Source organism: Trichosurus vulpecula, chromosome 2 (assembly GCF_011100635.1).
Source record: "Trichosurus vulpecula isolate mTriVul1 chromosome 2, mTriVul1.pri, whole genome shotgun sequence".
In the NCBI taxonomy this organism is placed as follows: Eukaryota; Metazoa; Chordata; class Mammalia; order Diprotodontia; family Phalangeridae; genus Trichosurus; species Trichosurus vulpecula.
Genome location: NC_050574.1, coordinates 62632158 through 62645320, shown reverse-complemented (window position 1 = coordinate 62645320; position 13163 = coordinate 62632158). Strand labels below are relative to the sequence as shown.

The following is a 13163-nucleotide window of genomic DNA, read 5'->3' as shown; positions in this document are numbered from 1 at the left end:
GCCCTCCCCCCGCCCCGGTATCCGGTACTGAATATTCAGCAGATCCCCCAATGCATATGCATTCAAATACTTTCAGACACTGCCTGTACTTGACCTTGTCAGGAAGAGAGTCCACAATGAGTGTGAGTCCAAATTGAGTCTTGACTGATACCATCTTGTACCTACTTACAGCCTTGTTATGAGGAATAAATAAGGTAACATGCATGATAGCTTTGGTGATAGAAGATTCTGTACCAGTATAAGAGGTTATAGGTTATATCTCTCTTTTTTTTTTCCTCTCCTTGTTTATTTCCCTTAGCCTTTGCTTGGCTTTCCCTTTTTGGTTGGTAAAGCTGACCTAGGAGCCAGAATGCCCCGGGTTCTAGTCCAACTTCTGATGCATACTATTGTGTGACTTTGGGCAAGTAACTTAACACCTCTGTGCTTTAGGCAGCCCTCATAAATTGTAGAGAACATACCAGCCTGCACTGGCAGAGGAGATTTCCTAATCCAGGAATTCCTCACCCCTGCAAGCCAATAAAATCATAGGTCTCTCTACCCCCAGCCCCTCTAAAGCTCAGGTGGGGTTAATAACAGTGCCCCACCTTTTTTTTTCCCCAAGGGAATCCATTAAGTAGTGTTAGTACATAGAGTTTCATGAATACTGTGGGAATAGTATGTAGAATAAAGTATGACCACTTTAGGAATGGCAGAGTTGGCATTTGGTGCTCTGAAAAATTGTGACCTTTTGTAATTCTAGGAGTTTTTGTAAATCTAGAAGTTTCTTTCCTGCTTCGTGCTTCTGGTAAATAGCTTTTACCTTTCAAGTAGCTCATAGTTCTACACATTTTAGAAATATGAAATCTCTACCTTGGGGCTGGTGGGGGTTATTTTTCTCTCTCCCCTCTTGGGAATTGAGCATGTTGCCTCTTTGGACTGGCTGGTGATAGGATTTAAGACTGAAAGAAGGCTGCATAGAGGACAAAGTGCTGGACTTGGAACCAGAAGCCCTGGGTGGCAATCCTGCCTCAGACTCTGACTTAAGATGCAGTGCAAGTCACCAAAGCCCTCCGAGGCTGTCTGAGAATTTACTTGACTCCCAGCCAGTAGCCCTTGGTGTAGGTGCTTGGGGCCTTAAAGGAATAGATAAAAACCAGCTGTTTTTGTTTGTTGTTGTTTTTGCTATTACTGTTATTTACAGATGAAGAAAGGTCTCCATGGATGTTAAGTGGCTTGCCCTGGACCACACAGGTGGTGTATGTAACTGTGAGAGTTCTAACTTAGGTCCTGTGACTCCAGGCTCAGCACTCTTTCCAGGATACTTTAGATGCTTTCCTTTCTTTTCACCCTTTCCCTTCCACCCTTCCTTTCCTTTTCTATCACTTTCTCCTTCCTTCCCTTCTCCATCTGTAGTTCTCCTTTCCTTGGGCTCCTGACACCAATCTGGGAAATACTGTTAGACTGAGGATAGACTCCAGGGTCAGATTTCTGGAATAAACTTCGATCTGCTGCCCCCACCTTGCCCTAACCCCTAGTTCAGCTCATCACAAACACTGATCATAGCTCTCCTATTTAACAAATCATCATTTCTGTTCTGGTCTTCAAGGTCATTTGTTAATACTTACTCTCTCCCCACCAATCTCTGGATTACAGGATTTGAGAGTCAGATGGGATCTTCAAGATCATCTGATGTGATCCTCCCATTTTACCCATAAGAAAACAAACTGAGGCTTAGAGAAACTGAGTGATTACCCCAGGGCCTGCAGGGTGTCAGAGCTGCTGTGGTGCTCCCTCACAATTGCCATTGCCCGTTAGGCCCTAACATGTGCTCACTGCTGTGTCAGGATGCTCAGTGATGGTTGTGACATTGATGGTGGTGGTGCTCCCTCCCACTTATGGAACACTTCAGGTTTGTGCTGGAGGCATCTCTGGAGCCACCTTGGCCCAGCTCTCTGAGCACAGGAGCCAGGGCTCTGTGGAAGAAGCTTGTCTGCCTTGCTGCTACAGCCCTCCTCCTTGTTGTCCTGCAGTTTGGGCAGGGCCACTGAGCCCCCCTTTCACCCCGTCCCCTCTGCCTGGCCTGGGCTATGGAGTCCCAAGCAGAGGTTTGACAACATACACCAAGAATACAGTTGCTTTTAGGTGGAGATAGTCGGAGGGAGGCTTGCACTGCAGAGTCAGTCATGCTCTTGAGGACTTAGAGCACTTACTTCCCCAGGCATATATGAATCTTTGGTGAAATTCAAACATGATCAGATCATGAAGTGATACGGGACAAAGCCAACAAACTATATCTGTCTTAAAGTTTCTTTTTATATATGAGTACTTGGTCTCCTCAGAAAAGATGACTGCTATATGCTTTTGCAATTGGTTTGATATCATATTTTAGCTCTAACTTAGCAACTTAAGAACACTTAAAATATTTCTGCAAGGTCCATTTTTATATAACTTGAAAGACCTTGAAACTTACTGGTTGCTATAAGTATAACTTTATTTTCTGTTCAGTTAATAAACAGCTGTGCTCTATAATGAGATATTTCCCAAATACAGACTATATGGAACAGTTTGGTAATGCCAGCCTTTATTGGCACTAAGCAGATAGAATGTCTCCCCATGAGTAGTTCTATAAGAGATAGGGGAAGGGGTTTTCAAGTTACTGTTTGTACTGTGCACATCTGGCTGTGAATTTGATTCAGAAAAATTATGGTTAGAAACATTTTTTGGTCTGCAGTGAATCAGTAATGTTTGGTGACTATAGAAATTATAATTGAATTGTGTATGTGCTATTATTGTTAATAACACGGGCTATTTTCAGGCACAGATCATTGCTCACAATTTAGGTTGAACAATAAAAATGATTATAATAAAGGTTTTTGCGGTCATAGATTTTATAGATAGCATGGAATTAGTACAACCTGGAGAAGGATCATTTGGTGTATAGATTTGGCCTAGCTAGCCATGCTAAGAATGAACACTTCGACCCCATGGAGAGCCTGCAGTGCACTGTGCTTGTATGCTCACTTAGAAATCAGGTTGCTTCACCAACACCTTTGACCTCTCAGAAGAAAAAACTTCCTCAAGAGCAGTGGGTTTTCTTTTCTTACTTTGACACAAGTGAGGTAGCTTTGCTCTGTCCAGTGTAGTATTGTTTTAGTTAGTAACAAGAAACTACAATCAGAACTTCTGATCCCAATATCAGGTTTTTCAAATTCTTCCAAGATGTTTCCTTGCATGGCTGCTTGGATTTTGGGGCTGGGATGGAGGAGGGGTACAGTCCTGTTCCCTGAGTTCATAACATACTGTTCTTTGAATTTCCAAGATTGAAGGACAGAAAATAATCCTATTTGAGTAAGTGGAAGTTCAGTATACATTTTTTTTCTCTTACTGTGACTTATCAAAGACTGTTTTTCACATCCCAGTGCTTAACAGTGTCTACCTGGCAAAACTTAGAGGTGCTTAATGAATGTTTATTGACTGACATCAGTGCCTCATATCATTTATTATTGCTTCTTGAAAGCTATGTTTAACTTCTTTTTCATTTAATATAAGCTAGGTTTTTTAATTAAGGCTTTATTTTGGGGAAAATGCTTTTTTTAGTTCCAACCTGTGTTGGTGCCTTCCAGGTAGATAATATTTAGGGACAATTATTCTTGATCAGTTGATGTAGAGAAACTTTTTTGAATAGTCATATTTGTAAATGCCTTTTGATTAATGTCTCTGACTTAAATCTGACAGAAAAGCTATAATGTTATCCTTTGTTCATTTTCATGATATAATGTTAAGAAGCTTTTAAAAAAATACTTCCCCTACAGCAGCCTGGTGAGATTGATTATTCTTGCCTGTGTGCCTTTTATTTTGGCTGTCTTGCTTCTCTGAAATGCCCTTTTTTTTTCCTGCCATTCCATGACATTCTTCTTCAAATCATGATTAAAATATACCTCCTTTTCTGGTAGAACCTTTCTTGATTAACCCTAACCACCTTCCACCATGATTTTTCTACTTGGGATGCTTTGTTCATTTGCATTTGCAGTTTTAAGTCACTTTTTTGTATGTGTCCATTCTTCCTAGATTATAAATTTTTAGACACTCCAAGGAAAGTCTTGTTTCTTAATTTTCTTCTGTCTCTCTCCAAAATGCCTTGTATAGGATTCTGTACAAGATGAGTTTTCAACAAATGTTGTTGCAGATGGACTCTCCCATAGAGTTAATGCACTGTAGTTGCAGCACTGTAGATAAGTTTGAATCCTCTTCACAAACTCTTCCTGTAGTTATCAGGATTATAGCTATAATTAACTAGCAAATTGCTTTAAATGTAATTGATGCCTGACTGATGTTTGTTGAATTGAATTCTATTTTTGGAAAGCATAGGTATTCTGAATAAGAGCTTGTATGCTTATAGCATTTTACAGTTTGCAAAGCACTTTTCCTCAACATATCTTTGAGGTGATAGACAGTGCAAATATAATTTTCTTCATATGATAAACGAAGAACCCAAGGCTCAGGGAAGGTTGGTGACTTTTCCATAGTTCCTGTGGGTCAGAATTGGGGATACTGAGGCTCAAACCCAGAGCTTCTCACTTTCTGTTCAGTGTTCTTTCCATCATATCATTCTGTTTTCTGGGATGTCTGAGGAAATGCAATATTGATATCACAGATTGTCATATATAATGTATCTTCTGTAGCACTTAATTTTGATTTTCCATATAGAAACTTCTTTTGGCACCGAAGCACTGAGAACTCTAGAAAACATCACTGGGAGAAGCTACCTTCAGGAACTGTTACTTTCTCATCAAGGAGAATTAAAAGGAATTGCTAATTTTTAAATTTACCTGATTTTTAAAAAATATGCAGATAGATATAACTGGACCGTAAGGACTTTCTGCCTAGGAGTCCAAAACAGATATAAGAAATAGTTCTGATGTGTATTTTTTCTTGGCCCTTTGAAAAAATTGTATAGAAGTAGTGGCAAAGGTCGAATTTCTGGGGCATCATTTAAATAAGATATTTCATCAGTTCCCATTTTCACCAAATTGACTGAAAGTGGCTTAGAGAGGAGCAGTGTCTCATCAATTGAAAATAAGATGAAAGATCATAAGTGAAAATGACTCTTGAACTAGGTATATAGCAGTTTAAAAATGTTATTTTTAAATTCACATTTTTTTTGCATAAAAGATAAATCAGTGGGGGCAATATATTTATGAAAGATTGTTTTAGAAAAGGAGTCATAATAGGATTCCTTAAGAAATAGCTTCCTTAGAGCACCTGAGTATGATTCTAAATGTGTCCTCTTCCCTGTTCTCCCCCCTCTCTCCCCCCACCCCGAAAAGATTCACAGGTTTTCAAAAGTGATATCTATCAGTTTTACGTCTCGTTGAAGAATGAGGTTTACAGCTACTTACAGCTACAGTTTCTGTGCTAACACTGATCTTACATGAAATAATAAGCTGAGAAGGGGGCAGCTAGGTGGTGAAGTGAGTAGAACAGTGGCCCTGGAGTCAGGAGGACCTGAGTTCAAATGCGGTCACTTACTAGCTGTGTGACCTTGAGCAAGTCACTTAACCCCAATTGCCCTGCCTCCCCCCTGCAAAAAAAAAATAATTATAGTAAGCTGAGAAGGACCTTACTGAGCTGTCCAAATATTGTTTAGTATTTATGACAGTTAATGCTTGGTAACTTACAAAGTGTAAGTTTTCTCATTTCAAAAGGTAAGATTTAAAAAGAAAAGATTTGTGTCAGTGCTAGAAAGTATAGAAGTTGTCAAAGGTCAGAATGAAATACCTCAGTTAAAATTTACTCAGAAAAACACATATATTTGGGAGATCGTTTGAGGGTGCTTCCATGTTTTACTAATACACTCTCAGGACAAGACTATTACGGAACAAGAGAATTTCTTTTCATTTCTCATTATTATCCCTTGGATTTGAAATTTGTTTGAGACTCTGTATTGGGTACATCTAATGTTTCTAATAGTATCTCTATACAGTCTTAACCTCTTATTTTCTTCCTAATCTTTTTTGGCTGACAGTATGTAGACTGGAGGCAGAATTCTGGTCCTGTGGGTCTCCCTACTCTAGTTCTTAGAGAAACAGGATGATCATCTCATCAAGACCATGAAGAAACAAGAAGAGAGGGGGCTGAGAGAGAGCGCAAAAGTTGATCTGGGAGTATTGAGAGAGTGGCAAAAAATAGAAAAGAAAATAGAGAAGACAGTTATGGGGAGGAACAGGGGAAACTTGGAGGGGAAATACACTGTATCCCTGTAAGGGTTGTTATCAGTCTTCCCAAGATCATAGTCAGGTGTGTAGCTACTATTCCCATTCCAATTGTGCTTCTGCATATGAGTCACCTTTCCTCATTTGTTCTCTGATTTACTTGACTTGGGTTTAAATGGACAGCTGTGTGTGTGTGTGTGTGTGTGTGTGTGTGTTTTCCATCAATTTTCTATTTGATGGGAATAATAAAGTAGATCTCTTTTATAGTGCTGGTGTCAGGAGACAGGAATAATATCCCATTCATAGGCTAACTATTGTATCAAGTTTCTTCTGCTATGTTGTTATGCTTTGGGGACATAATCTGATCCCTTGTATATTTGAATCTGTGTACAAATTAGTCCTTCTGACCTCTAACAGACCCCTTAGTTTAAAGACCCACTGAGTCTTCAAACTTTTCCATTTCTACCTCTGTGGTGCTTTTATGACTCTCTTAAATGGAAAAGAAGTTAAAAGGAGTTAAAAATTGTATAGTTGTTATGCTAGTTTTAATAATAACATCCTATACCTACTGCCAACTAGATTACTTTCTGGAACTTCTGTATGCCATGAGGACTTGAGGCATCATCTTGAGGATCCAGAGCCCCCATAATACAGTTCTGGGGAGGCCACTTTTGGGACCCTGACTTTAACTTTATCCTGGAAGCCACAAAGAGATCTATAGGCCTGAGGGCCTCAAAACCCCAGGGCCCCCATTCCCCTGCAGGGAGCAAGATGGGGTTGGGGAAGGATTTCTTCCAGACTCACCAGAAACATTTATTCATTCCACCCACAAATGTAGAGAGTTCCTCCTATGTATAGGTAAATCCCAAATGTTCTGGGGGAGATGTACGGGTAAACAAAACAGGGTTCATATCCTCAAGGAACTTACTGCTAAGTGGGGGAGTTATGAAATGTGCCCAGATAAATGGAAAGTGGATTAGAACACGAGAGACTCCAAAAGAGAAAGGCAGACTGCTGTGATCTCAGGTGGTGGGGTGAGGCCACTTCCCCCCAGGTGTGAAGAAGCCAGCCTTTAAGCATTTCCAGTCATTCATTTCAGTTATGATTTTGGTGGCTAATGTATTAATTTTGATTCCCTCCAGTCAAGTCAGCAACCCTGAAGGCAGTGATCAGAAACCTGAAACTTCAAGCCTTGCTTCAAACCTTACCATGTCAGATGAAAGTAAGTACCCAAGAAACAGATCCTTTCAGTAATTCATTTCCACTGTGTGCAGAGACACCAATTTCCCTTTGCCTGGACTACTGGATGGAGGACAAAATCACACAGATGCTCATACAGTGAATCCCATTTAGGGATTTCTTTCAAGTTCTAAGCAGAGGGGGGCAGTGTTGTAGGGATAGGGCCATACAGAACAGCTTGTGAGTCTTCATAAGACTTTAAGGCTTAACCTGGCAGTCTTAAGACCAAAAGAACAATTTGAGGGGTTGGACAGATTAGTAATAAACTGCCACATTAACATCTGAAGCACGTCTTCTGAGAACGAGAAGTTCGCTTTTGTTTTCCAGGGTAGTCTCTAGACTTGTAAGTTACCAAATTCCTCTCACTGATGCCTTTCTGTCTTCCTTCCTTTCTAGATCAAAGAAATAGTCAAGGATACTTACTTCTGTAGGAAATCTGTACGCATTACAAGGCAATCAGTCAAAAAATGGAATGAAGTAGAGAAGCAGTTATTAAGGTCTTACTGTATGCACAACACCATACTTAGCACTTAGGATACAGACAAGTGGATCTCCATATCTTTCAAGAGACTCATGTTCTAATTAGGGGAAACCACATATGAAAGAGGATTCAACTTCATGCCAGATGGGAAGGAGAAAAAAATATAAAAGAAACAAGATGGTCCCTTTGATACTAAACAATCCAGCATGGTGGCACATGCCCCTAATCCCTGCTACTGGGAAGGCTAGGGCTTGGTGGATCTCTTGAGCTTGGGAATTCTGAGCTACAGATGGGCTAAAGCCAATTAGCGATCTTCAGTAAGTCTGCTACCAATAGCATGAACTCCTGGTGGGGTGGGTGGACACCAGGCTGCCTAAGGATAGGTGAAGCAGCCAGTTTGGAAAAGGAACAAGTCAGAGCTTCCTCATTACTCATTAGTGGGATTGGTACTGTGAATGGACTCTGCATCTCTAGCCTTGGTGAGATAGAGAGACCTAGTTTCAAGAGAGAGGGAGAGGGAGACACAAATGCTAAATATCTACTTCTCTTCCATCATATGGCCTTTAAAAATTCTATCTCTGTAAGACATTTGCCTTTCAAAATTTCTTCCCCTCACTCCAAGATAACTTTACCTTAGAAAAGGAATTCTCAACTTTTTTGTTCTGTGGACTCCTCTGAATGTTTTCAAATGTATAAAATAAAGTACATAGGATTGCAAATGAAAACCATTATGTTGAAATGCAGTTATCAAAAGTTCACAGACTCAGGAGTTCTTAACTCCTGTCTTAGAACATCCCATCTAACCCAAAGGTCCCCTTCCATGCCTGTAACAGGCACTAACTTCGAACTGTCCGTTCCCTGCCCCCAATCAATGGAAAATCTGTCTCCCAAGATGGCTTTTATGCCCTGGATATATTTTCTCCTCCCCCTAATTATCCAAATGGCCACACTAATCCAATCCATAACCAACCTTTACAGGATCCCTTGTGCAGAACAGGTCCGTCCTTGATATAATATTTACCATATTCTCCTCTTGTCCCCTCTTTTGACATTCCTATTGTTTTTTATGAGTTAATTCCTTTTGGATCATTAAATCTTCCTGGCTGTCCAGAAACTGGGGCAATATCTCACTTATTCTTGAGAGCAGTGAGAAGTATCTGATTAAACCCCTGGCCCACAACTCCCAGAATTTTTACTTTGTGTTCTCTTTGATGGTTCTCTCTGTCTTCTCTTTGAGGACTGGAGTAATTCAGGGGAAAGATTTTAAAAGGCTCTCGGGCAATAAATTATATCTATGTGAATTGGTAGTGCTGTATGTGTCTTATTTAATTCGATCCTCACAACAACCCTGGGAGATGGGTGTTCATTTTACATGTTACCGTTGAGGAAAACAGAAGTTAAATGATTCACCCAGGATTATACATCTACTAAATATCTAAGGCTGCATTTGAACTCAGATCTTCCTGACTTCGGGTCCAGCATTTTCACACACTCTGGTGCCTCACTGCCTCACTTCTTAATTTCAGCTCCAATACTTCTGGTTACTTAAGTTGTTATTTAGCTTACTTTTGAGTGTGACCTTTAAGTTTTCAAGAGTGATTTCTTCTTTCCTCAATGATAATAGCCAGAGCCAAGAACTATGTGACACCCGAGGAGCTAACTTAGAGAAATTATCAGAATTAGGTGAGGCCTGCTCATCATTGTCATTTTTTCCCATTAAATGAATTTTACTCCTTAAACCCAAAAGAATTTGGTTGTTTGGTGAGTCTGTTTCATGAATTCACTCAGACACTGATTTGCACTGGTCCACACCTGACCTGACTTTAATCTTCCCCTGAACTAAAGGTCCTTTCGACTTCTTTAAAATAGTCTAGCGAGAGGCACAGTTTGGTCTACTTTCCCATTGTTTACCCTAGAGGACACAGTCTTATTAATTTTAGACAGAGTTCTTGAGCTATTGAAGATTCTAGTATGTATGTATGTATATATGTATGTATGTCACATCTAGTATGTACATCATGCATGTAGCATGGACTTACCCAATAGGATTCCTGCCACTGAGGTGTGAGCATTTCACTTTGTTTACCCCTTACTTGAGGGTTGCCTCCCTGGGGAAGACAGTGGGGTGTTGTTAAGAAAAGGCCTAACCTCCGGGGTATCCAGGAGCACTAGGAAGACCTTGGAGTCTGGACTTCTGTTTCTCCCTCTACACATTAGTTTGATTCTGCTCTGTCTTTGGCTATTTTCAGCCCTAAATGACTCCTTTAAATAAGACCGTAGATTGTTATAGTAGCAAGATTGTGGAGTAGGAGTCATAGCTTAGGTTCTGCTCTTGGCACTGCCACTGATTTTCCCTTTGCCCTCATGTAAAGTTCACTTCTGGATCTCAGTCCTTCCACTGTAAAGTGAATGAATTAACTCGATGATTTCTAGAGACCTTTTCAGCTTTAAAATTCTGTGATTCTATTAGTTACAGAGGGATTCTCACCTTAGCTCTTTGCTGATACTAAAGCCATTTTGGAGCTCTAATTTTCCTGCCATCTTGTTCTGATGTCCATTCGGGTCAGAAAAATCCCTGCTCTTCACAAATCAGCAGAGGTGGGTGTAGTTTTAGAGCCCTTCTGTTTGCCTCTTGGCAAGACCTTGGCTCCCAGTTTGCTCAGAGGCCTCTGGGAGGTGGCAGAGCTGTTCCTGCTACCTCCCTAGGAGCAGAGATGGCTGCAGATTGGAGAGGGCAGTGAATGCAAACTGCGACCCCCTTAGGAAATTTATATCTGAGCATTTGGAGGGCACTGAAACCTGTATTGGTGTGGAATGCTGCTGTCCTTGTCGCCTTCTCTCCTGAACTTGTTTCTGCAGGAACAGAGGACCAGAGCCCAAAGGAGCTCACCCAGCCCTGTCATTTTACTGAGGAGGAAACTGATTTCTAGAGAGAAGAGCTGTGCCTGTGGCCCCACTTGGGCATGTGTGGGACTAGAATTCAGGTCTCTTGACTTCTGGTCCAGTTATTTTTCTACCTCAACTACCTACCTTCCTTGCTTTTAAAGAATGTGCTGTGGGGATATGTAAAAACTCCATTTGGCCTTATTTAAAAGTTTATTTCTATTTATTTTATCTGATGATCTTTTTTATTTCAGTTATGACATGTGCTGATTACATCCCTCGATCATCAAATGATTATACCTCACAGATGTATTCTGCAAAGTAAGTTCACTATTTCCAGAATTTACATGCTGGTTCTCTAGATATTTTTTTTTACCAGCTTTACTTTGAATAGTGAATTATTTTCTCTTAGCCCTCTCTCTCTCTATAAGTGTATGATTCCACAGGCATAAAGATGTACCCTGCTTTTATAAGCCAGATGTTCTCGTGAACCTATTAATCTGGGAGTCATACAGGGAAGCCTTCTGTTAGGAAGTGCTGAAAGTATAAATAATGGCAGGAATTCACTGCTTTTGACCATTGTCTTTCCTTGGAGGCCCAAGTCCTCTGTAGGGGTTAATGAGGACCATCAGTGCAGACCACACACTGGCATTTTCCAGTTTGTCCTCTGTCTGGGCTGTTGACCTTTGTGAGGGAAGATCCTTACAGGAGAAACAAGCCTATGTGTATCCCAGGCAGGGCAGCCTTCTGAGAGGCCTGGCTCTTTGGATATGGACTAAGACCCACCTTGGAAAAGCAATACATCCAGAAGAGTTTGGGCCCAGGGGGGGCCTGTATAAACACAGAAGGCAAAATGAAGAAGATCTGCCTGAGCCTTTTTCCTAGAGCTGTTTTGGGGAATGATATCGCCAAATTTGCAAGCATATTGAGTTCTCATGGGAAAAATGAATATGAACAGAACTTTTGTGATGTTAGTGTTTGTGAGAAGGACCTAAACACTGTCACCAGAGAAGTAATCTAGTTAAAATACTTGGGGTTGTTAACCGATTGTCACATTATGTGTGCTGTAGATACCATGCACCTTGGGTTGTGGACGCTAGAGGCCTTATTTTTTTATGTGTTATGCAAAGAAAATTCCAATTCCATTAGAATATAAGCACAGCATGTACTCTGAGAAGTCTTCCAAGTTTTCCTTTCATTTTTTCAATAAATATTCATTGATCACCTGCTATGTGTAAAGGATTGTTGAACTGTGCACTTTTTAAATTAACCCCTTAAAAATGTCATTGAAAAATGTTTTAAAATGCATGGAAGAGAACATAAAGGAGGTCAGAAGGAGACAGAAGCAAAATGTCTTGGAAGGTAATGTGTTGAATTTATTATATACTTAAAAGGAAAAGCAATATGTATACAATGGTGGTTTGGAGTTCAGCATACTGTAGTCTACTGTTTTTGTTCTGCTTTGTATATGGAAATGCCTATTTTATTTGATGTTAAGTTCAGAACATAAAATAGGTGTTTTTTTTTTTAAATTTAATGCTTCCACAACCACCACCAAATTAACCCTTTATATATGCTTTGGAAGGGTGAAGAGGCCAACCGGTTGGTGTGTATTGAAGACTCTCCAGGATGTATTGGCCTGGTTTTTTAAGGGAAACCCACAAAAAGATCCTTCCAGATATACTGTTCCTGGCTTCATCCTTTAGAGGCTAAAACATTCTGGTCTTGATTGGTTTTTCTTTAATAGCTAATTACTAGGGAATTTTACCTTTAGAATGGTTCAGAGTAGGTGCCTTAGAACTTATTGGCATAGAGTCACAACCCAGTAAATCAGTCAGTAAGCATTTATTAAGCACCTCCTTTGTGCCAGGGATGTAAGTACACAGGATAAAATAACGCTATTTGCAAGGCTATATTATTGGTGAGGAGACAGTAAGTACAGCTATAAATCTATGTGGCATAAAGTGAATACATATGAAGAAATACTTGGTAATTTAAAAGGGAAGGCATTAGCAATTGGGTAGATCAGAAAAGGGTTCATTCACAAGAAGGTGCTTAAGCTGAGTCTTAAAGGACAACTACACAAGAAGAAGAGAATGAAAAGGAGCATTCCAGGTGTGTGGGACAGCCAATTAAAAGGCACAGGAATGAGAGGTAGAGTGTCATGAGTGAGGAACAGAGAATTAGCCAATTTGGCTGGATTACATAGTATTAGAGGGGGAATGATGTTCAGTAAGATTAGAAAGATGGGTTGAGACAGGGTTGTGAAGGGCTTTTTTTCTTCAGTTTTTTAACATTTTTCTTTTAAGTTTTGAGTTCCAAATTCTATCCCTCCTTCCTTCCCCACTTCCCTGAGATGGTAAGCTTTC

The 13163-nt window shown here is 40.2% G+C and overlaps 1 protein-coding gene across 2 annotated transcripts in view; it reads left to right on the top strand.

Annotated features, from left to right (window-relative positions):
- The window catches only part of EYA3 (EYA transcriptional coactivator and phosphatase 3), a 122861-nt gene that overhangs the window by 63672 nt on the left and 46026 nt on the right, over positions 1-13163 (top strand). For both annotated transcript variants that reach the window (XM_036743928.1, XM_036743927.1), the window contains exons 4-5: positions 7334-7413; positions 11049-11115. In XM_036743928.1, the coding sequence (XP_036599823.1) occupies positions 7334-7413; positions 11049-11115 (147 nt within the window). The remainder of the gene's footprint in view (positions 1-7333; positions 7414-11048; positions 11116-13163) is intronic.